Source organism: Acomys russatus, chromosome 20, assembly GCF_903995435.1.
Source record: "Acomys russatus chromosome 20, mAcoRus1.1, whole genome shotgun sequence".
In the NCBI taxonomy this organism is placed as follows: domain Eukaryota; kingdom Metazoa; phylum Chordata; class Mammalia; order Rodentia; family Muridae; genus Acomys; species Acomys russatus.
Genome location: NC_067156.1, coordinates 52,325,100 through 52,350,572, shown reverse-complemented (window position 1 = coordinate 52,350,572; position 25,473 = coordinate 52,325,100). Strand labels below are relative to the sequence as shown.

Genomic DNA, 25,473 nt, shown 5'->3' with positions numbered 1-25,473 from the left:
CTTCCTGCGTGAACTAAGGCCCATGGCTCACCTTTCAGACTGCCCCCGCCTCCTGCCTGGCTTGTGTATTTCTGTGTGAGCCGCTGTGCCCAGTGATGCGTAGCAAAACTGAACTGAACCCCAAAGCAATGTTTGCCTAAGTCTTAGAGTCCTGTGAGATAAAATATGGATCATAAGCATTACTTTTGCTTAATAAAGCATTCAGGGGTTTGAGTCTCACTGGACGGTTTCCAACAGGATGTTGTAGTCTGGGGCTGGGATATGGAAATTCCACAGCAGCCATATATAATCAGTTGGCTCCAATTAATGTAATTGAAATGGGACTGTTGATGAAGCCCTGTTGTCTATATAGTTTGAACTTTAGGGGATGGGAGCATTGCTCAAAGGTAGTATGCTGGCCCGACACGCACAAGGCCCTGCTCTCAATCTCCAGCTCCAGCCAAAAACAAAATAAAATTTAGAAAGGCATTCTTTGCAGGGCAGAGAATGGGCAGGGTTTCCACCCCATGAAATTAGCTGAGTGTATTAATCATAAGGCAGAGGGTTGCATCTGACCGTGGGCTTTAGTAATCGGAACCATCTGCCTCTATGCTAAGAGTTCACCCTCTAATCCAGCTTACGAGCAGCAAAAGCACTCTCCCCTGTGCCTCTGTGCCCTTGGACAGAGGAGGCTGTGCAAATCCGTCGCTCCCAAATGTGTAGCTACGGTTGAGAATATTTGGGGGGGGGAGCGGGGGGTTGCTTCGGTTTGCTTGGTTTATTGTCAATCTTTGACTGGGTCTCAGCTCTCCGAAACAGGGACAATGGCTTTCTTTGTGAAAAATATGATAAGTAACCAGGTAAAGAATTTAGGCTTCGGAGGTGGGTCTGAAGAGAAGAAAGAAGAAGGAGGTGCTTCGGACCCCGCAGCAGCTCAAGGGATGACGAGAGAGGAATATGAGGAGTACCAGAAGCAGATGGTTGAAGAGAAGTGAGTACCAGCCATCGCTCCCCTCGGAGCAAAGGGAGTCTGTCCCAAGTGCCAGCCTCACAGCTCTTGGCTTCTGAGGATGACTTTCCTCGGACTTTACCTCCACCCCGATGAGAGTTGGTCCTGCTGAAGCAGATCCCCATAGCGTTGCTGCCTCTGCATGGTACCAGTGCAGATGGAGGTGAACGACACTAACAATGGACTCTGTCCATCATGCTTAGCGCATCTTAACACTTCCTGGTCTTGGCACATTTTTAAGTGGCCTTGATTTAATTGGTCAAGAAAACAGTGGTGGAGGGCATCCTCCTAGTCTTTCTGATTAAAGAGCTCCGGTTACACAAGTGTGGGCATTTGGGGGCATTAACAAATGGTACACTTTAAGGTTTGGGAATTGAATTGCATGCAGTTCTTCTTCTTCTTCTTCTTCTTCTTCTTCTTCTTCTTCTTCTTCTTCTTCTTCTTCTTCTTCTTCTTCTTCTTCTTCTTCTTCTTCTTCTTCTTCTTCTTCTTCTTCTTCTTCTTCTTCTTCTTCTTCTTCTTCTTCTTCTTCAAAAGAAAAGCCAGAGGAAGTATTAGTAAATGTTAACCGCAGTTGGTAATGTGCCTGCTGAAAGTGTTCTAGGGAGGGCGTAATACTGACTGTTGCAGCTTTAAATGTATCAAAAAGTAAGATGAATAAACAAATAGACAGAAGGTAGTTATATGTTAAAACATGAGATGTGAGCTGGAGAAGTTAGGTGATTGAAATGTGGCTTTCAATGTAAAGTTATTTTGAATTTCTTGTGTGTTTAAAAGTTTTCCTACTAAAATAATGAGCAGAAAGAATTTGTTTCCTAGCCGTGCCAGGGGGCATTGGATGAATCACTTTTTCCTATTTCTTCCTCTAACTATTAGAAGCTTGAACACAGTGATATCTCAGGCCTATTCCAGAATGTTCTGGAGACAGAATTGAGCCAAGAACACTTGAGTCCAAGGCACCGTGATCAGTCATATAATCTGATTGCTTGCTTCAGATGTAGCCTATCCTTGAAGTCAGCCTTTCATATAATAGGACTAACTCTGTGTTTGAAGTGAAAACCAGAACAAAACCCAAACAAACAGGAGACAGTTTTCACCTTAAAAAATGAAAACAGGATTCATTTTCATATAAATAATGCTTTGTGCAAAGATACTCCACAGAGTCTATAGAAGAAAGCTTAGCGGGCCTGCTTTGGGCTTACAGGGAGACCCACGTGGCTACAGAGTGGGATTGAACACTCCTGCCATCATTCTGTCCCATAAGGTTGCTTTCCTGTCCGCTTTAGCAGCCAGCTTCCACAGAGAGCCTTCTATGACCTAGACCACACGGAAGTGGGAAGTGCCAGCCAGGGGCCTTCAAGTCCACGTGTTATACTCCAAGCCATGCTTCAGTTCTCAGTCTTTGCCAGTCGCAATCCCAGCTTTCCAAAGACACTTCAGTTACCCAACTAGACCCATCCCAACGCAGCCATGTGACAGGTGCCTTTGGAGAGAGTCGGCATCAGTCAAGCACGTCTGTGTGCAGCTAGGGAGGGAGGCAAGTCCTGTGAGCTTTGCACACCTTTCCCAACACTTTACACTTCTGAATGGATTGTCATAACCCAGGAAGTCCATTTCAAATTGGCCTAATCATGGGTCCAATTAGGTCAGTGGCTCTCAACCTTCCTAATGCTGTGATCCTTTAATGCAGTTCCTTATGTAGTGGTGACCCCCAAGCGTAAAATGATTTTTGTTGCTACTTCATAACTGTAATTTTTCTAGTAAAGTAAATATCTGATATGTGGGATAGCTGATAATGTAACCCCCACAGGGTGTAGACCGGCATGTTGAGCACCACTGAATTAGGTCATCCACAGAGCAGGCTCCTAGTCTGACTGGCCAGATGAGAGTCTGCACCACATTATTTGTAGACAGTGCTTCTCGCTAGAGAAGGGGACACTGTATAAGACACTCTCACTGGGGCTCAGCAGCAGCAATAATGAAGGGATCAACTTGGCATCTTGCTGCTTCCAGACACCACAGGCACCTCAAAGAATAACTTAGTCCTGGAATGGGACTTATTGGTTTTTTACCTAAGTGCCCGGGGAAGGGGGAGGGGAGGGGGTGGAAATGCACACACACATACACTCACACACACACACACACACACACACACACACACACACACACACACACACGAATGCACGCACACACAGTGTTTAAAAAGTTCCGAGGCAGCAGGAGAAGAGCACATGTAGGATCTACTTTCCCCACAGGCGATGCTCAGGCTCAGGGCCCAGGACCTCACATCCCATCTCCAGCCATCCTTCTGATGCTCTTTGTCCTTCACAAAGACACTCCCAGGCCCTCTGCCAGGGCACTTAGATGACAGTGAAACAGAAGCAGATGCTGGGGAATTGGAGGGGAAAGTCCACATGTCCCCTAATGTCAGTGGTCAGTGGCAACCACTAGCTAGGGAACTGTGGGGCTTTCTATTTCCTATGACTCCATTTTCTACTCTTTACCTTTTTTAGGATGGAGAGAGATGCTGCATTTACTCAGAAAAAGGCAGAGAGGGCTTGCCTCCGAGTCCACCTCAGGGACAAATACAGGCTCCCAAAGGTAAGAAAGTGTCTCATTGGTCCTTAATAATAAAAAATGGAGAATGTTGGATTATCAGCAAGGTTACATTGATGAGTAAATGTGTATCCTAATTTACATACATGCTACTGAAAAGAACTTTGGACTAGGAGTTTAACTTCTATGAAATTAGTGTTTGACTAAAAAACATACCGATAAATGACGTGTGTGTGTGTGTGTGTGTGTGTGTGTGTGTGTGTGCATAACTCATGTGTGCACATTTGTGTATATAAATATGGGAATGCACATGTGATGGCTCAAATGTGGTCAGAAGACAACTTTGCTGTTGGCCCTCATTTGAGACAGGATCTCTTTGTTGTTACAGAACACCTATACACCCATACACAGTGAGGACAGAGCCATAGCTGATACCTGTTAAGTTCTTTCTAGGTGTCAGGTATTGCATTTCACATGTATTGTTTTACTTAGGGCATGTTTTTACCTCCATCTTATAGCAGAAGATATAGGCAGAAAGCAGAGCCTTCCTGCCCTAGGCCCTGGCTTACACTCTTAGCCTCCTGCCTCTGTTTATTACATATACGATGTGCTGCCTGCATGTGTGCCTGCACACCAGAAGAGGGCATCCGATCACATTATAGATAGGTGTGAGCCACTGTGTGGGTGCTTGGGTGCTGGGAATTGAACTCAGGACCTCTGGAAGAGCAGACAGTGCTCTTAACCTCTGAGCCATCTCTCCAGCCCCCACCTCTTTTTATTTTATTTTTAATTTTTTAATATATTTTATTAATTTATTCATATTCATTGCTCTCTCGCTTTGGAAGATGACAGAGTAGTGGTAACTCACCTGGCTGGCATCATCTTCCCCATCTCAGACCTTTTGAGAGGTGGTTGTGGTCTAGTTGTCTCCAGCTAGTGGAAAGAGAACGTGTGGTCATGCAGGGCTTGTCTCTACAGGGCAGAGGACCCCCGCACTCAGCTATGCTCACTTCCTGAGGAACTATCCAGTTTCCATTAACTGTCCTGCCTTTACTCATGGAGCTGGGTGTTTAAGTTTACATTCTGAACTGGCATTCTTTCTTGCAGAACCCCACAGGTCCAGCACAGCTAATGTAAATGTCCTCTCAAATGAAACTCCTCTTCCGAAAATGAGCCACGCCCATTTCCTTGGGGGTTAAAAAAACAAGTCATTCCTTCAATGGGTTCCCTGAAGATCCTGGGGAAAGCTGATTCCAGAAACTCCAAGCACACAGACACACATAGACACATAGACACACACACACACACACACACACACACACACACACACACACACACACACACATTCAACCAGGCATGCATCTTCCACAAAGGTTGAGTTTTTGAGGCCTTGTGTCTGACTCCATTCTGTCATCATTCAGTGGAGCTCAAAGGAAAGTTAGGTCTCAGGCTTGGCTCTGCCAGGGCAACATGGTGCAACTTCTGATAGCCTCGATTTCCTCATGTATATAAAAGGAGGGCAATGATACCAACCTCATCTGATAAAGCTTTGTCTGAGATAACGTCGAAGAGCTAGTACAGCCCCTGACAAGAAGGAGGACCTCATTGATTGTAGGTGTGCTGATCAGTGACCACAAACATGTCTTATTTCCTGATAGAAACAATCAGGGGGTCAGTAGGGCAAAGGTAGAGGTAGAAGTAGGCGGATCTCTGTGAGTTCGAGGCCAGCCTGGTCTACAGAGTGAGTTCCAGGACAGCCAAGGCTACAAAGAGAAACTGTGTCTTAAAAAACAAAAAAACAAAAACAAAAAAACAACAACAAGAAGGAAACAATCAGGGGTGTATGGGGTTCAAGGTAAGCTCAGCCATGTATGTCATCAGTGCGACAACTCAGGTTCCTGAGCCAAAGGCCTCCCTTTGCTCATCCCCTTCTCTCACGGTGAGTTTATTGTACTTACTCATTTCCAGACTCAGGGGTGGGGGCACCTGGGGTCTGGCAGCAGAATCTGGACTCCAAAGAGTCAGCAGCCCCAGCTCTCTGGGCTGAGCTGCCCTTTGGAACCACAGCTTTCCATTAGAAACTATAAGAAGAAATGAGTTATTTTCATGAACTGTTCAACCTCTATGCATACTCTTTGGGAAATTGGTGGCCACCACATTGACACAGGCATCTGCTTGCCAAAGCCAGCTGGCAGCAGAGGATGAGGGAACTGAGAAGTCAGCAGCCTGGTTGTTCTCATTGCATGGCTTATGCATGCTCACACATGCCCTTCCTGCTAAAGCTGCCTCCAACGCACAATGCTTGCAGAGTTCATCTGCTTGTCTTATTTTCCAATCTGTGCACCTGTGTGCATGTATATGTGTCACGGGTTTGCATAGAGCTCAGAAGACAGTCTTCCTTGTTGGTCCTCATTTCTGCTCTTTTGAGACAGTGTCCTGTTTATCTCTGAATATCTCAGGCTAGCTGGCTTGTGAGCTTATAGAAACTGTCCTGTCTCCAGCTCCCTTCTCACCACAGGAGTACTGGTTACCAGGCACACACAATTGCATCCAACTCTACATGGGTTCTTTTTTTTTTTTTTTTTTTTTTTTTTAAGATGAATTTATTTATTATGTCTACAGTATTCTGCTCAAATATATGCCTGCATGCCAGAAGAGGGCACCAGATCTCATTATAGATGGTTCTGAGCCACCATGTGGTTGCTGGGAATTGAACTCAGGACCTTTGGAAGAGCAGCCAGTGCTCTTAACCTCAGAGCCACCTCTCCAGCACCCCTACATGGTTTCTTAACTCAGGTCCTCACACTTGTGTGGTGAGTGCTTTACTCACTGAGCCACCTCCAGGCCATTGTCTGATTGTTTCCATGAATCCTGCAGAGGAAGCCTTGGAGGTCACCCAGCTGCAAGCTGTCACCTCACCATGCACCCAAGGAAAAAACTCCTTCAGCTCGGGAGAGTTAAGGGCGTTCAGGAAGGCCAAGTCTGAGTTGCCTGGTGAGCTACAAGACAGGATGCCGCTCAGGCTTCCTGACCACGAGCAAGAACAAAATACAGAAAGGATTTGAACACAGATCCTCATACCTATGGTATTGATGTCTGCTCTTTCAGCTCCCAAACAATTGATGGCATTTTTTTGAACTGTGCCTGGCTTAAAACTATGCTAAAATATTTGGGTAACTGGCGCTGCTCTCCTGCCTGACTCCTTTAGGGACAAGTCACTGAGCCCCACTCTCATGAGTACCAGAGGTTCCTCTGCCTTCTCAATCTCTGATGGTTTTCAGAAACCTCCATGGCTGCCTAAGCTCCAAAAATATGGAGGAGAATTTCACTCAGGAACACTGTACATCCATGGTTCATTGGCAAGCTGCCTTTTCAGCTGGGAGCCTCCCTATGGTGTTTTTTGATTATGGTTGCATTTTGTAAAATTAACTCTATACGCTGTTTTAAGAACTTCCCAATGGTTTGTGTGTGTGTGTGTGGGGGGGGAACCACCCAAAACACTGCTGCTTCTGCTAGGGTTGCCTGTGGGATAGAGTGGCTCTCTGTGAAAACAGTGTTTAACAGAAACTGTGAAGGAAAAAGAAAATCAGTCGGATCATATTCCACCTATATAGCACCAGATGCCATCCACTTCCCCAACCTCAATGAGTGGCACTTGTGTTTGCCACTCAGCTGCACCCTTGGGTGCCTCCCCTGCCTCCTGAGTTATGTGTTCCCTCTCCCACTCACTGATGAGATTCAGGGAGCCCAAGAAGGTCAGACACAGTTCTGGAGATCAGCACTGGGACAGTGGCTCCGGCTCCCCCAAGGAGAGCAGCTCTCGGTGGTGCCACCTGCAGGCTTGACCTAGGAGTTTACCCCAGAGGCTGCCTGCATGGGTGATCCCCAATGCCAGGTGCCCCCTGGTGGTGGTTACCTGAAGGGTTCTCCCTGTTGCTTAAGGAGAGCCCAGACTTGTGGGTAAGTGACAGTGTTACGACTCTGGATGACAGTCTACCTTTAAAATGCCCATCTTTTTGCTGTTGTGGATGAGAATGTGCACTGCAAATCTTCCTGTGAGATACTAGGGAAGAGTCAGAAACAGCTGTCTCTGCCTCACCACCTAGGATGGTATGGTACTGCTATGACATTAATCAGGCATGAATGGACAGAATTGGAATCTTAAACTGCAAGAGAAGATGGGGGGAATGAAATAGGGGTGCTCCAAAGGCCATGCTTTTGTTCCAGTATTGTCTCCAGCCAGCGTGTCCCAGTGGCCATGTCACAGTATAGACAAATCTTCAGTTTTCCTTGCATTGGCCACAGAACCCTTCTTGCTGGAACTTTTGCAAGTGTTCTCAGAATACCACAGTCAGACTCTGAGCTGGAGACTTGTGGGTGTTGCATTAAGAAGCCAGAGACCCTGGACTGCCCAAAGGTGTCATTTTCCTTCCCCTTGCTCCACAGTCACTGGCTCTGTGGTAGACAATGCCCAAGGCCCGTAGGAACCTAGTCACTGTGTGCTTGCCATGCAAAGGCATCTGAGGAACTTGCCATCATTGGCCCCTCCCCCAACAATCACTAAGTTCTTTTTCTAGAACAGATCTGGGTTCAGGATGGCCACCTTGTTTTAGCTCCCTAGTACCAGTGTCTGAGGATTTTTTTTTTTTAACTTACTTTTTGCACCAAGGGAGGCACACACTATAGGTGCACACTCACTGCACAATCCTGAAAAGCATGTGAATGGAAAGACTTATGGAAATCACAAAGCTTACTGGGACAACAATTATTCTTCATTGGGTACTTTTCCATGTCTCAGACTCTGCATGCTCTCTCTAAAATGTCAGTCTCCTCCACAACGCGGGACGTTAGAACCGAACAAGTGCTCTAACAAATAGAATGGCCCTGGGCAAAGAACGAAATTCACCTGGACTATAGCAAGCTCCTAACAGCCACATCCTCCATACAGCATTTGTAGCGTACATAGCCCTGTGTCATCTGATGCCATATATGGGAGGTAAGCAGCCAGTGGAAACTGTAAACAGTCCAAAGGGAGCTGGGCTAATCCAACCCATGTTTTTGCTAACAAGGACACCAGGCTCTTCATTCACAATACCCCACCATGGTTACAAAGCTGCAGGGGTCACTTTAGACCTTTTCCCTTGACCAAAGCCAAACAGGGAACAGATTTGAGGGGGCGGGGGAAATGTCTTCCCAGGAGCTGTCAGGTTTAATGAGGACAGCTGTGTCACATTTAGGAATTAGAATTATATTTTCTGAAGATGTTTACTTGGTTGGCATTTCTTAGGAAATAGAGTGCTTTACTCTATTACGGCTGGAAAAACAATAGTAATTCTTTTTTAAGAATGCAGGAACATAGGCTTTTGGATGCCCACTGTTAATTGTAGTAGTTGATAAGTCATCAAATAAACGTAATAGCCATGCTATGGCACACTAAGGGGTGTACGTGTATATACATTCATATCAGCTGTCGCAACGTTTGTCTTCACATACCCAGGCTCTGTGGAGTTCCTCAGGTTTTCAGTTAGAGACCATTGGGGCATTTAAGATGCCTGTGTCCCCCATGCTCATGTTGGGTGGGATCACCTCTACCAGTTAACCCGTCCCTTGCTCTATACCCTCAGTTTCTCTTCTGTGGACTCCCATAGAGCAGATTACCTCCATGCCGACAGAAGCAAGCAAGCAGTGCTCTTCACTTGAACATACCTTCCTTGACAGGCCTTGTTGCTGCCTGCAGGTACCATCTTCCCTTAGCACAGGAGGTCGCAACCTTGCTAATGCTGCGACCCTTTCATACAGTTCCTCACGTTGTGGTGACCCCCATCCATACAGTTGCTACTTTGTAACTGTAATTTTGCTACTGTTGTGAATCGTAATGTAAAGATCTTACATGCAGGGTGTGTGATATGCAACCCTGCGGGCGTTGCCACCCATAGGTTGAGATGCACTGTTTCAGAATGCAAGTGGTCTGACCACACACTTTGTTCTCTTCTGAGCCCTTTGTGGTCACTTCTGCCATGCACTTCTCTTTCACCTATTTCCCCTTCTACTTCTGATTTACTCTATTTTCTTAATAGGTTACATCTCCCTACCGATCCCCATTTCCTAGAATGCTCCAGCATGCTCCCTTGAGACAGTTCTTTCGCTCACTCAAGTCTGTACCTTGGTGCTTGATGGCTGCGCCCATCTGTTGTGTTCCACTGCCATCTACATGCTGATAACTTTGAACTCCAGCTTACAGCTTTTCCTAAATGTCACCTCACTGGGAGAACAAGCTCACCCCTAAACACCCAACTCATTGTCCTCATAAGCCCACTCCTACCAGGCTGCGCATTCGCTGGTGGCTGCTATGCTCACCCACAGCCAGCTTGGCATATGGAAAGCACATTTGATTCTCCTATTTGTTCTAGCCTCAATCATCTGGGCACCTTAACTGACTTTGTAGATACTCTCAAATCATTCTCCATGCAAGTTCCAGCACTTTCCACCTCTGTTAGGACAGCAGCTCCGAGCCTTGTAACTGTAGGAAGAGGTTTCATAGGTGGCTATCTGTTCTAGGCCCTTCCCTGTCTGTGTGGGCATTCCCCAAAGGCTAACTATGGCTGTTAAAGGAAATCCTTGGCCTGCATGCTGTGCCATGACCTACATGCTGTGCCAGGTGTCTGCCTTTCTGGCTTCACTGCAGGCTGCTTCATGCTCCCCAAACTTTCATCCCACATGGTTCCTGCACCCTAATTCCCACACTTTCTTTTCTTTAAGGGAGAGTGTTGGTTTACAGTTGCTTCTTCTAAGACTCTTCATGGTTCCTTCCCCCACTGAAGGCTGGATTAGGTCACCTCCTCCAGGTTCACCCACCTACTTTGGTGCACAGCCCTTATATTAGGGGTTCTCAACCTGTGGGTAGCAACCCTTTTGGGGACCGAATGACCCTTTCATAGGGGTCACCTAAAGCCATTGGAAGACAGAGATATTTATATTAAGATTCTCAAAATTAGAAAAACTACAGTTAAGAAGTAGCAACAAAAAATAATTTTATGGTTGGGGATCACCACAACATGAGGAACTGTATTACAGGGTCACAGCCTTAGAAAGGTTGAGGATCACTGCCTTATATCATCTTAGGATCCTAAATAGTCACAGCTGTTACATGCTTCTCAACAGGACTGCCTTGGTCTTTATCTCAGTACCTAATATTGGCCATCACACAGAAGTTGAAGGCACATACACACATTCATAAACACACATGAACATGTACATACACGTGCGCATATGTTTGTACACACACACACACACACACACACAGAGAGAGAGAGAGGGAGACTATTACAGCTGATTGAATGGTTGTTATGGAGATAGCAGAAAGAAAATAATACCCCATACTCAAAGAACAACCAGAAACATCAGACAGAGCTGGATTGGACATTACAGTGTTGTATACAACAAAAGCCTACTTTATATTGTAATTAAAATGTCATATATTTTCTAACCCAGTAAGTCACATGTTTTAAATAAAGCCACAAGATTCTTTCTAAAAAGTACATGAGCCTCATCCTCAGCCAACTCAAAATGTATATGTAAGTCAAGCCAAATTAATAAGAGAAAAGAGTTGCACAGTGTGCCCCAATCCTATTAACAGAATTGTCAATCTGGGTCAGCCACTGGAGAGCATGCTGTGCCCCTGCTGAGCTGTGCGATTTAGTTACACCTGGTGTTTGTCTGCCCTGGGAAGGGAAGGGCGGGTATTGCTCATTATGAAAGTCTCTCAACACAGCCGTCTTTAAATGTGTCATATTGAAAACTCCACTAGAGTTTAATTTAAAATGTGGTTCATTCAAAACATATACATAATACTAAAGCTGGCTCAAGGCTTGTTCAGGGGTCTTTTTAGGATTAGAGGTCCTTGGGGCTTCTGCAGGGTCTGAGACACAGAGCCAGCCTGCCTCCAGCAGCTGCTTCAACTGTGAAGTCCCCTCCCCTTGCCTCCCTTGTTCCCCCCCCTCTCCCCCCCCCCCGCTCCCTCCCTCCTCTGCCTGTCCTGGTTCCCTTGGCCCCTCCTCCCCAGCCCCCTGAAGAGCAGTGAACTGAATGTCTGGAGGGACGTGGCATCTTGAGACACAAAGAGGCAGGGTTTCCTCAGCCACACCAGCTTTCTCACTTAAGCCTTCAACTGCCCTGTCAGATAGCGTGCCAAGCTCAGAGAGGCAAAGCAGCTTCTCAAGATCACACAGCCTGTGTACGACATGGTCGGAACTACACTGACCTGACCCTGCACACTGTATTGTCCCGCTGGGCCACTCTGGTAGCCATGATGGATCAACAACAACAAAAGTGGTGTTCCCAATAAGGAATGATGGGTATGTCACTGTGTCACTGTTCTAATGCTTTCTGTGTAATTGAGGCTGGCCTTGAACTGTTGGAAATCTTTAAGTGGTGGAATTATAGGAATAACCCATCACATCCTCAGGAAATGACACGTAAAATTTTTTTTAATTAAGTAATTTATTCAGATTACATCTCAGTTGTTATCCCCTCACTTTTATCTTCCCATTCCTCCTCCCTCCCTCTTTCATCCTATTCCCCTCCCCTAGGTCTGTGACAGAAGGGATTTCCCAAAACCATTGATGGGATTGGGAAATGACACTATTGCAAGCATCTGCCTTATAGGACCTAGCTTTCCTCAGTTGAAAATGAGACAGTTGGTTGACTAGGTTACCTCTCCCAGCCTCTTCAGTCCCTAGGAGGAAGGAAGAGACGTGTGTGTGCACAGCTGCTTCCCAGAAACTCTAACGTCCCACTTCCAATCAACACTAAAAATGGAGGACCTTTGCAGGAAAAGGCAAATCTATCCTCTGCTACCTTCGGAGTGTGCCAGGGACTCCTTACGAACAGCAGTGGTAACAGCAAAGGGGGGGCCACCCCCACACCTGAACCACCTGAGCAGCTTTTCAGAGCATTGACTCCCTGAGAACCAGGATGGGGTCGGGGTAGCCTTTGGCAAGAAGTAACTACTGGAGGCAATGATGTCATATGTCAGGAAACATCTGCCCATCCAGCTGTTTGGTTTATCACACACCCAAAATAAGTGGCAAGCCTCAAACAGAAACAGATCTCCCTCACATTAAACAAGTATTTGCTTAGCCAGTCAGATTCATGAAGACAGAGCTAGCTAAGATGACGTTACCCAGGGGACACCCGACATTCCTTCTTCCCTGGACCTGTGCTTGAGGGAGGAAGCCATTAAGACACTTTATTCGATTCCCAGAATCATAAGAGGAATGCTTTGTGCTGAGCTGGTCCAGGGAGTTGGAGCTGGGAGATCCCGATCCCTTGTGAAGAGAGTAGGTTTAGTGCTTCATAGCACAGGCTGGCATGCACATCCTGCCCTTCCACCTCTATAGCCCCCCCCCCCCATCCTCCACACCCAGCTTCTAAGCCTGGACCTCTAGGCCTACAGTGGTCACTCTGTCCAGAGGCATTCTGTCTAGGGTCTGCCCTGCTGAGATGTGCAGAGATTTTACTCCCAAGCATAGGGGAGGGGCCAGGACCCCCCAGGATTGCTCTTTAAACCCTGTACATTTGATTAGGGGATGCAATGTTCCTGTTTTACAGGAACTCAAAGAGAATTAGTTGACAGCTTTTTCCCACTCCTTCAAGGGAAACACACTCAATGGATAATCTACAAGGAAAACAGTCCATTAGAATAGGTAAATAAAAACAAGTGTAAATGCAAGATTGCCTGGGAGCCCCTAGGGATTAGCTGATTACTCTCACAGGGCTTTGAGTAGGAACTAATTAATCTGTTAAACAGCACTGGGAGGGGCTAAGTCACCTGCCAAGTGCAGGGGTGGCTACTGGATCTTCAGCGACTGAGCTGGGGGGTCTATAAAGAGGGCTAGTAGAAGACATCACTTTGGCCCTGCCTCCCAAGCCCACCCTAGAGCCAGACTGTCTGTCGCTCTACTTGGAACCAGACCACTGAGACTCTAGGACAAAGGTGTCAGGCTTGCCTGGAGAAGAGCTTGGGGAAGATTTCAGCTGCTGCGTCCCTCTCAGCCCACTTAGAGATGAGAATGAACAGCGTGTGCATTATCCTGACATCTCTCCCAGACCTCGTGACAACTAGTTTCTAGTCCTTTCTGCTAGGCACCCAGGTGAGGGGTATTCCCAGCTCCCTTGCGTATTGACTTTACTGAGGAGCTCAGCAGATGCTAATCTGTCTTACGTCAAATCAGTGTGGCCTGATTAAAACTAATATGACCATTAGTGATTTCACGAGCTTTGGTAGCAAACATAAGGCTGACCAAAACCTGTAGGCGTGGGCACTAACGCGGGCCCTCTCTATCATCGCCTTTTCTAGTACCCGTAACTCCCTCTGTACTCCTGAAATTAACTTCACCATATAAAATACAACCTGATAGAAAATGGTTTGAGAGTTGCCATCTGGGACATCAGCTATTGTGAACCTTTTTCAGGGGAACTTTATTCTTTGGATTTTTTCCTCCATTACTTAAGAGCTCTACAGCACAAAGGGCACGGAGCCTGGCACAGTACACTCAGAAATCCTGCTCCAGCCAGGTAACGTGGCAACAGAGCCAGTCATACAGAGTGACAATGACAGACTACACCTGTAATACACACAGACTACATGTCACACTAGTCTCAGGGGAGGGGGCACTAAGGTCAAGCTAGACATGACTCTCTGCCCCTAAGGGGGTCCCCTTATAAAAGCAGGAGCAATTATTAAGCAGGAGTTGCCACTTAAATGAGTCATAGGTGGCTACTGCCAACTCAAGTGCAGCCCCCTAGAGTGGGGTCTACTGAACCCATGAGTCACAGCATGGGGCTGACAGAGGAGCTGAGATAGACTTGTAGGTTCTGTGCACATTGAGAGACAGCCTCTTGCGCTGGAGGGATGGCTCCGTGGTTAAGAGCACTGGCTGCTCTTCCAGAGGACCCGGGTTTAGTTCTCAGCATCCATACAATGGATCACAATAGTCTGTAACTCCAGTTCCAGGGAATCCAATGTCCTCTTCTCATTTCCGTGGGTACCAGGTATGCATGTGCCTTTGGAAGCCACATAGTGACTCAAAACATCTTTATCTCCAGTCCCAGACACTGAATGCACATGATCCAAAGACATACATTCAGACGAACACCCACATACAAAATAAACAAATAAATAAATAAAACCTGAGAGAGATAGTGTGCTTCTGGAACTTCATTTTCTGGACTCTCCAATGTCTCCCTCCCACCCCCCGCCCCCGATTTATGTGCATTGGTGTTTTGCCTGCATGTATGTCTGTGTGAGAGTATCAGATCTTGGAGTTACAGACAGTTGTGAGCTGCCGTGTGGGTGCCAGGAATTGAATCCAAGTCCTTTGGAAGAGCAGTCAGTGCTCTTAATTGCTGAGCCATCTCTCCAGCCCCCGATTTCTGGGTTCTATTGCCAGGGTTTCTGGTAAAGTAGCTCTGGTTTAGGATCATAGAATTTCTGTTTCTAATAGGCTCCTAGATGACGCCAATGCTGCTTGCTCTGGGAACATCTTGGAAAGCCTTTGGTCTGGACAAATCTAGTCAGTCCAAGATGCATAGAGGGAGGGTCCTCCTGGTCCAGAGCTGCAGTCTCTGGTACTGCCTCCAGGATCAGGGCCACTGCATAGCAACCAAGCATGTTGTTTGCACTGCTCATTCCTGACAGTCCTTTATTTCCATGCTGTGCTTATATTTTGTTCAGCCATTTAAACAGTTGGTTAACTTCTGAATTATTTCTCTATGTGTTTTTCCTTTTTTTTTTCCACATAGAGTGAAATGGATGAGACCCAAATCCAATTGGCTGGGGACGACGTGGATTTGCCAGAAGATCTCCGAAAGATGGTAGATGAAGATCAACATGAGGAAGAAGAGAAGGATTCTATCCTTGGGCAGTTGCAGAACCTCCAGAACATGGACTTGGATACCATTAAAGAAAAGGCACAGGCCACCTTCACAGAAATCAAGCAGTCAGCAGAACAGAAGTGCTCTGTGATGTGAGAGGTGGTGGGCCAGGTGGAGGAGAAAGGCAGGCCACCTTCGGGAGCACAGGCCTCCCGGAGTGGGGGTGCCTAGCATGCAGTACAACATAGCAAATATAATTAGGGAAACCACGATGGGGAAGCTGTCTACCAACATATAAACAACAATTGGGTCACTCTCGATGTCCTGGCACAGCACTAGCCAAGCCCGGCAGCGGGGAGCACACTTTCCTTTTAGCTTTAGCCATGAGTAACTAAGAAATATCAGCCATAGATTATGGCGCAGAGCCATCTGGTTAGAGATCTTTAGATCAGCTGGGAGAGCCAAACAAAAGCAAGCGACATTTCCTCTCCAGGGTCTTACAATGTCCAGCAATCAACATGATGCTAGTTACTTGGAGAGAAAGGCAAGGAGGAGGCTGTGGTCACTTGGTGCCAAGGCTACAGGTGACAGAGCAATCATATACCACATAACTTCTTATTCCCATCATCCTTGATCCATAATGGTCCCCCGACCCCCTCAAATTTGCCTCTTACACACCGTGTAACTCACTTTGTCTTTCTGAGACCAACTATCTGACATAAACATTGTAAAGGGAAGAAAGACTTATTTGGCCTTACAGTTCAGAAGGTCCAGTCCATGGCTGCTTGGCTGCATGGGAGAGGCAGAACAGCACATCAGGAAGGTTGTAGGATGTAGTGGAGATCCAGGAACAAGAAACACCCGGCGATCTACTTCCTTTATCTGGGTCCTACCTCCTGAGGTTTCCAGAACCTCAACAACAACAACAACAATAAAAATCACTAAATGGAGCCGGGCGAGGTGGCGCACGCCTTTAATCCCAGCACTCAGGAGGCAGAGGCAGGCGGATCGCTGTGAGTTCGAGGCCAGCCTGGTCTACAAAGTGAGTCCAGGATGGCCAAGGCTACACAGAGAAACCCTGTCTCGAAAAACCAGAAAAAAAAAAATCACTAAGTGGGTGGGCACTTCACTTTGACAACCCAAAACTTCCCGACACCATCTGTCACTGTCCTAGTGAAGACTGCCAGGTGGAGGACAAGCCCCCCAACTCATGATCCTTTTAGGGGGACATGCCCTATCCAAGATAAAGCAGACATGATTCAGCCAAGCATCAGTGGTGGTCAGGGCTGTGGCCAAAGATGAGAAGCAGAAAGTGGACTTCCCCAGCCTGCTGCACTGGACGGCATCAGCAGGTGCAGAGTGACCTTCAAGGAGGCAAAGGTTAAGGTTGAGGGATGCGAGGACAGCTGTTGCTACTTGTGAGTTCAGCACGGTTCCTTCTCTCTGAGCTCTGGTACCAGTGGGAGCATGGGCTAGACAAACAATACTAGGAGCAAGCTTCACTCAAGCTGCCATTATTTTTCTGTTCAGCTCCACCCCTCCCTGCCTCTTTTCCTGTTGTTCTGACTTCCACCCTTAGGCCTGAGTTCCAGGACACTCTGCAAACATTCTGAGCTAGTTCTCTGGGTAGACGTCAGTGTAGTTTCCCTAATATCAGCTCTTTCAAACACAGTAAATCAAACAAAGATTCGCCTCAGAAACAGAGCTGTTTGTTTAGCCAACACCAACCAAAAGGAAGCAGACGGAGCTTCTTAGCGAATCCATTCACAGAACGAGTAAGGATAGAGAACAATTTTATCAAGAGGAAATTCTTTATGAGAGGGTAATAAGATAATTGCATGGGTGCATACCCGGATTCCTGGGCACAGGGCACAAGACGCAGTTTCATGGTATAAAAGCAGATAAATAAAAGCGAGTAGCAAAGTTCAGAAGTGATGGCCCTTTGCAGTGCTTAGCTCCTCTCAGACATTCCTGGAGAACCCTGGGCTGTGTCAGGGGGCTGATCACCGTGCAACCACAGTTCCTCACACCACAAATACATGTTAGAACCATGCCCACCTCCTGTAAGAGTTTTTATGTGAGCTGTGATTCATTTTATATAAGAAACTTTAAATATAGTTTTAAGTGGCGTGTTCAGTTGATGCCTGCCCCTGTGCTCTAGTTAATGGGGTGGTGGGCTGGCCTGGGTGAGGGGAGCTGTGTCAGTCCAAGGTTTGTACATTTTGTGACATAAAACACTGTCTAATTATTCAATAGAGCAACTGAAGGATGCCACAAAGACTTGCTCTCTTATAAAATATGAAGCCAATGTGCCCAAGGAGGTCACTAAATTGCCACTTCATCTTGACAGCCCAAATTACCACGGTGCCGTTTCGTCATTGTCCCAATGGAGCTGCATAGCCTGCAGAGGACCAGCCATGATTCCACTTGAAGTCACAATTTGCCACACCACAGCATCTCTACACTGCAGTGGCACACCACAGCACCACACCACACCACACCAGCACACCACACCACTGTTCTATGCCGTAACACCACAACATTGCACCATACCACAGCACAGCACCACAACACTACACCATTTCCCAGCACACCACCACCCCATAATATAATCCATCGAATCGTATCACCACACACAAGAGTATACATGTTGAGTCACACCCTGACAGATGCCTAGCCCTTAACTTTCACCATACCGCACAAGGGTTCTCAACCTTCCTAATGCTGCGCTCCTTCAATATAGTTCTTCGTGTGTGTGGCACCCCTCAACCATAGAATTATTTTCATTGCTACTTTGTAATTCTGCTCCTGTTATGAGTGAGAATATAAATACCTGTGTTTCCATTGGCCTCAGGTGACCCCTGTGAAAGGGTCATGACCACAGGGAATGCAAACTAGTACAGCCACTTTGGAAATCTATCTGGTGCTATCTCAGAAAAATGGGAATAGGGCTTCCTCAAGACCCAGCTATTCCACTCCTGGAAATACCCAGAAGCTGCTCCAGCACACAACAAGAAAATTGCTCAACCATGTTCATAGCAGCCTTATTCATAATAGCCAGAACATGGAAAACAGCCTAAGTGTCCCTCAGTAGAAGAGTGGATAAAGAACACTGTGGTACCTATACACTATGGAATACTACTCAGCTATTAAAAACAAGGAATTCCCGAAATTTGTGGATAAATGGATGAGCTAGAAATGATATAATGAGTGAGTTAACCCAGAAGCAGGAAAGAATCAAATGGTATATACTCACTTATATCTGCATTACTAGCCCAAGGGATGTCCCATGAAAGCCTTCACTTACCAGGGAAACTGGGCACAGAGGGGAAGGCATCCTATGGGACTCTAAATGAGAGACGCATGGGAGAATAGCAAATAAAAGGATCCAGAGGGTCCTAGAAATCACAAGTAGAACCATATTGATAGGAAGATTGGCCCAGGGGTCACGCTCAAACTAAGGCACCAGCCAAGGGACAATACAGGAGGTAAACTTTAAACCCCCTTCCCAGATCTAGCCAATGGTCAGAATATCTCCACAGTTGAGTGGAGAGTGTGATATGACTTTCTCACGTACTATGGTGCCTCACATTTGACAATGTCCCCTGGAGGGGGAGACCTGGTGCACTCAGAGGAAGGAAGAGGTAGCCAAGAAGAGACTTGATACCCTATGAGCATATACAGGGGGAGGTAATCCCCCTCAGGAACAGTCTATAGGGGAGGGAATAATGAGAAAATGGGGGGGGGAGGAATGGGAGGATACAAGGGATGGGATAAACATTGAGATGTAACAAGAATAAATTAATAAAAAAAAAAAAAAAGGGTCATGACCAGCAAGTTGAGAACCACTGCTCTTGTACATTTTACCAGATCATACTACCCCAGTTAACACCAAATCCCAGGCACATGGGTTCAGGCAGACAGGGAGGATGTGTTTATTAGGTCAGAGCTTATTAGGCTTTTTCTTGTGACCCTTTTCACCTGGGAAGTTTTTACACATGCCAGTGTATGTAGGTACATAAGTGAATAGTCACTGACAGCAAATCATAAACACTTCTAACAATTTTACATATAATTTTAACATTCATTAAAATAAAAGCAAATGTGTACTCTAAGAAGCTAGGTGTACTTACCTTTATATAAACTGCTAGTTCTTTTGCTCAATATTTGATACTATAGGACATCATCGTCAACAGTTTTTAAGAGTTGATCAATATTTTGATTTTAGGCTAAATGGGGTGACATATCTATAATTCCAGCTTATGGGAAGTAGAGGCAGGGTGATCATGACCTGAAGGCCAGCTGAGTGAGTTTGAGGCCAGCCTGGGCTACATGAGGCCCTGCATCAAGAAAAAAATTAATTTGCAATCATCAATGCTGAATATGTTACTTTGCACAAACATGCAGTATGTGCAATGGCAGATGTGTGTTTAAAGGCGTTGCAGAACTTGGAAATGCTCTCCTGTTCCCCTGCTAAAATTCACTTAGCAACTTATAAAACTCAAATGCAGTTTGGGGGGGCATGCATATGCATTTGTGTTGTGTGTGCATGTGTATGTGCATAGTCACATGCATGCCCCAGACGCATGCAGAGGCTGGATGCTGACACGGAGTGTCATCCTTCAGTTGCGCTCCACCTAATACACCGAGGTAGGGTCTTTCATGTGAAACCAGGGCTCACCAGTTTGGCCAGGCTAGCAAGGGAACTTGATCCAAGGATCATTTGTGCCGGCCTCACGATTACAGACAGTCTGCATCAGCCACCTGGCCTGGCCTGGGGATGGCACCTTCTAGTAGGTGCCATCCAGTAGGCCCAGATAAAAGGTGTTTCAGGAGGAAGTTTACTCTTGCCTTCTGCCCTTCTCTCTTGCTGTAGAGTTGATTTGCCCCATTGCTGCCACCGACGATTCCTTTACTGACTACAGAGCTAGTGTTTCTACACTTTCGTCTTGAAACAAGGACTAGCAGCTCTCCAGGAACCCTCCAGGCTTCCAGTGCCAGATTATGACTACTAAGACACCCCACCTTGTGGGCCAAGTGACTGTCTCCCTCAGTGAGAGACAGCTATTCTGGGAGTACTCTGACACTGACTGGCTCTGGTGTGATTTGGCCATTTGATTACTTTAAAGCTCACTTAAGCAATTCTAAATAAATTATGTATACATATAATTTATAATACATATACATATCCATTTGATTATATCCTCTAGAGAACTCTGACTAAAATAGAGAGTCAGAGCCTAAGTGTGGTACACTTGCCTTTGATCCCAGCACTCTGGATGCAGAGGCAGATGGACCCCTGTGAGTCTGAGGCTCATCTTGTCTACACAGAGGTCCTGGCCAGCCCAGGAGTACATAGTGAGATCCTTTCTCAGATTTTTTTAAAAAATAAGGTTTGAAATGACTTTACTACCAGTAGCATTAGGAAACAAAATTCTTAGCAATAAATTCATCAATGGATGCAGAAAGCCTGTATACCAAAAACTAAAGCATATCTATGTATCAGAAGAGTAGATGCGTCCTGGAACTCACACCCTCTCAATTGATGGAGTCAGGGAGATCCCAGCCATGACTCTATGTGGAAGAAGTGAGCTGTTCCTAAAATTTCACTAGAAAGTCAAATTGAGTTAGAGACCATGAACATACAATAAATCTCAAAGAAAGCAAGATTGGAAGATCTACTTGCTCGAGGAGGCTTTCTTGAGACCTCAGCAATCATGACAACGTGTGCTGATGTAGATCATTCACTGAACCAGCATATAGAGCCCAGAAATAAATAAACCTGTGTTTACACATCAACTGACCCCCCCCCTCCCCACCCTAGACTTGCAAAGAGCGTTCTGAGATGTCCTATGTACCTATGCCGGCTTCCCTGAACCACTTCCTCTTTTATAATTGTTGTACAATGGCAAAAATCAGGAAGCAGACAGTGGCCCAGTGTGTGCGATTAGTTTGCTATCATCTTACCGCTTGCATGTTTTCGTGTAGCCATCAGGACACAGAGTTAATGCGTCACCATGGAGTCTCCCTGTGCAAACACCATCGTATCCATCCCCATGCCTTTCCCATCACTAACCACTGTAAACTGTTGACTTATGTCCAACCAAATGAGTTTTGAAAGTGGTACCAATCCAATCCCACGAGTAAAGTAAATATGCAGAAATACATTAAATCATACCATAGAAAAAAATTTTAATCCAATGTGGATTAAACCTGAGAATAAAGCCGAGTTTGTAAAACTTTTAGAATATAACAGATGTTACATTTAAAAAGTATCGGTTCAGCCTAAAATTGCTAAATAAAGACACAGAGTCGGAAGCACACTTTTAGGCTGTAGCTCTAGGCTGGGCAGAAACTATACTAATACAAATCTTCTCCTAAACTGTGGTAAACAAACTACTCTAAACTGATATAATATATATATCCCAAGCATTTGCTACTAAGATGTTCGTCCAGTCGTTCTCTCTCCTTTGTCTTCTTACTCAGTCAACTGTCTCTCTCCTCAACTGCCAAACTTGCTCTTCCTCCCCCAGCAAGCCCCACCTTCCACTTCCTGTCCTTCTGCCCAGCTGATTGGCTAAACAGCGCTTTATTGATGGTTGATACATCCACTCAGCCTTCCTCCACAAACAGAACATCCTTGTAATTTTAAGATAAGCAGAACTTTACAGATTTTCTTTCTTTCTTTTTTTCTTTTTAAGATTTTATTTATAAATGAGCATTTTATCTGCATGTGCACCTGCCTGCCTGAAGAGGGCATCAGGTTCCAGTATACATGGTTGTGAGCCACCATGTTGTTGCTGGGAATTAAGCTCAGGACCTCTGGAAGAGCGAAATGTGAAATCTGCTTTAAAAGCATGAAACACAAAATGTTCCTAGGCGAGTGTTTGCACAGAATAAGTACATGTTCTAGAAAAACACTGACTTCAAACCTAAGTGGTAAGCCTGCAAAGCTTCTAACCTTTTCAATTCTCTTGCATGCTTGAAATTTTGTTTTCTTTTGTTTTGCACGTCATAATTGAATGCTGGAGGTTGATGAGCACCTCTTCTCTTACCAGTAGCTGAAACAAAAACAATAGAATGAAGTTTGGGACTTGCTATGTACTTTAGACTTGCTTCCTCCACCACCTAGGCATCCAGGAATGGACAGATGGTTGCTTCCTGGGCTTATGCTTGACTGCAGCTCTTCTGTGTGAGAGTTCAAAGCACTGAACAGGATGCCGATTGTGCATTTCAGTGTAGAATGTAACACACACACACACACATACACCCTAACTTCCAGGGATCCCCAGAATCCCATAACACAAAAGCATTGACTAATGCACAAATGTTACTCTCATGAAGCTCTACATTTTCAGAAGATTTAAAAAAAGAAATAGGGCCAGCAAAACAGCTCAAAGAGGTAAGGATGACTGTTGACTGTCACCAACCCTGATGATCTGAGTGCCACCCCCACAACCCCACATGGTGGAAGGAGAGGCTGAGCCGTATGTGCACCCACACACATACACACAAGACGAGTAAACAAATGTGAAAAATATTTTTAAGCATTAAAAAGAAATAAATGCATTCACTATCTAAGCACAGGTATTCTGGAGAATGAATTTGTCCTTTTACCTTCCCAAGCAAGTAAAAGACTAGCACCCCTAGCCTTTAAAACAAGATGTTTTGTGTAGCCCCTCAGATTCAGTGAGTTGGAAAATTAGAGTGCTCTGCTGGTCGGCACAGGGACTTCAGGAATGGTCTGTGTTCTTTTTTCTTGTCCCCTTGTCCACAGCCAGTCTAGGCTCTCAACAGAATCGTCATCATCAGGTGTAAAGGCTCCCAGAAAGTGCTAGAAATATGATGCATTCCCACACAACCACAACACAGCACGCAGCCCTGGGAAACCTCAGCAAGATTCCTTCCCGAGACCCAAACACAGCACTTGCAGGTAACACTAGACCAACTAAGACTCTCTGAATGTCCTCCTCCTTAAGTCTGGGACTAGATTTTAATTTTCCTCTTTTTAAAAAATATCTCTTGTCATTTTTAATTCTGGTAAAAGATATATAGAATAAAATATGCCATTTTCTGAGTGAATGGCCCTAAGCATTACCCACCCTTCTCCAGCACTTTTTAATCTTTCCAGTTGAAATTCTGTACCTGGAAAACAACATTTCTTACTACTACTTCACTGCGGGTTCTAATTTATCTTTCTATGAGCATTTTACATTGGTTTGAGACATAGTCTTAATATGTAGCACAGACTGGACTCTTAATTATTCTTCTTCTTCTTCTTCTTCTTCTTCTTCTTCTTCTTATTATTATTATTATTATTATTATTATTATTATTATTATTATTATTATTCCCCCTCCTTCTCCTCCTTCCTCCTCTTCCTTCCTCCTCTTCCTCCTTCCTCCTCTTCTTTTTCTCCTCCTCCTCCTCCCTCCTCCTCCTTCTTCCTCCTTCCTCCTCCTTCCTCCTCCTTACTCCTCCTCCCCCTTCCTCCTCCTCCTCCTTCTTCTTACAGGCTCAGGCACACACCCAGGTTACTTCTGTAAACTTGACTCCTTAAAGTATATTACATAATCAGAATAAAGCAGTACCTATGTTTTGAAACTGTCTTGACTCGCTCATCACGCCATCTTTAAGATTTGTCCACACTGTAGCATATGTGCTCTTTCTTATGTATGTTTATGTATAGATTTAGTATTTCTTTTCTGTGTATGTATGTGTGTGGGCATGCATGTGACAGTCTGAAGACAGCTCACAAGAGTCAGTTCTCTCTTTTCACGATGTGGGTCAAAAGCGTTGAGCTGAGGTTGTACCTCACTTTTAAAGATTGGGTAAGATTTCCACTATATGCATATGTGGCATTTCACTCTGGGGAACACTCATGCCCCTCTAAATAGTAGCTAGTGTGAGTAGTGTGTCAAGTACGTGGGTATACATGCATATTTCTGAATTCCTGCTGTCAGTTCCTCCATATGTGTTCATGTGTGTGCATGTGTGTGCTTGCATGTGTGGGCTAGAGGTAAAACTTGAGTGTCATTTCTGAGGACACCATCCTTTTCAATATTTTGTTTGCTTTGCTTTGCTTTGCTTTGAGAAAGTGTCACTCATAGGCTTGAACCTCTCTGGTTTACTGGACTGCCTGCCCAGCAAAACCCCAGAGTTCCTGGTGCTGGAATTACAGATGTGTACCAGAATGCCTGCATTTTTAAATGTGGATTTTGGGGGACTAAATTCTGATCCTTGTGCTTGTATGGCAAGTGTTTTACCAACTGAGCAATCTTCCAAGCCCCTGATTTCTGTTTTGAATATGGACAAATAGAACAATTGACAGTTTTTTTTTAACATTTAAATAATATTTTTGAGAGACCACTAAAAAAAAAAAAATGCCTGAGAAGTGTTACAAAAATGTGGAATCACACAGACTAAATTCAGATTCAGAAATCTTGTAAAATTCTCTTTAGAAAAAAACTTTATTATGAAAAAAAATTAAACCTAACCCGAAATAGAGCAACGTAACAAACCCACAGATTCTGAAATCTTGCTTCTTTACCTAACTCTAAAATGTTATTAGCTTTGGAAAACCCTATTTGCACACCTCCATTTAGATCGAAAGAGGATCATTCTTAGGCTGCCTGATTCCCGAGCTGCAGGAAGATGGAGTGCGTATGCCAACAGATGTTTGCTTGCATTTGCAAGTTATTTCAGAAACCCCTCAGACGTCCAAGTTGTGTTTCGCCAAAGATCATTCACTTAGCTTACAGGGCCTTCAGTAAGTCCTGAGCTCCTCCACTTGAATGGAGATACTTCTGGGCAGCCTCTGAGGCCCTGTTGAAAGCATCTGGGGCTAATTAGATTCGTCAGGATATATAGGATCAGCGCTTTTAGAGCTTAAGGGGTCAAAGGAGAAAGCACAAGAAAATGGACCAAAAAAATTTGTCCACAAAACCACAGAAAACCAAATACATTAACTACCCAAATAGACTGCCGTAGCATTGCCAGAGCCACTGAGAGCAAATAATGGCACCCCCTGAGATGCTGTGGTCTCAGAACAAAGTGG

At 45.3% G+C, this 25,473-nt stretch overlaps 1 protein-coding gene across 1 annotated transcript; it reads left to right on the top strand.

The window, feature by feature from the left end:
* The first annotated feature begins 789 nt into the window (after window positions 1–789).
* On the top strand, window positions 790–15,574 carry Cplx4 (complexin 4). Its single transcript, XM_051163462.1, has 3 exons — window positions 790–970; window positions 3,502–3,589; window positions 15,347–15,574. Exons 1-3 carry the CDS (start codon window positions 804–806, stop codon window positions 15,572–15,574), a joined length of 483 nt encoding a protein of 160 aa, XP_051019419.1. The 5' UTR covers window positions 790–803.
* Window positions 15,575–25,473: the final 9,899 nt, after the last annotated feature.

Coding starts and splice junctions, on each gene's coding strand:
- Cplx4 (XM_051163462.1), top strand. CDS start 804: ATGGCTTTCTTTGTGAAAAATATGATAAGTAACCAGGTAAAGAATTTA. Junction 971..3,501: donor AAGCAGATGGTTGAAGAGAA/GTGAGTACCAGC, acceptor TACCTTTTTTAG/GATGGAGAGAGATGCTGCAT. Junction 3,590..15,346: donor ACAAATACAGGCTCCCAAAG/GTAAGAAAGTGT, acceptor TTTTCCACATAG/AGTGAAATGGATGAGACCCA.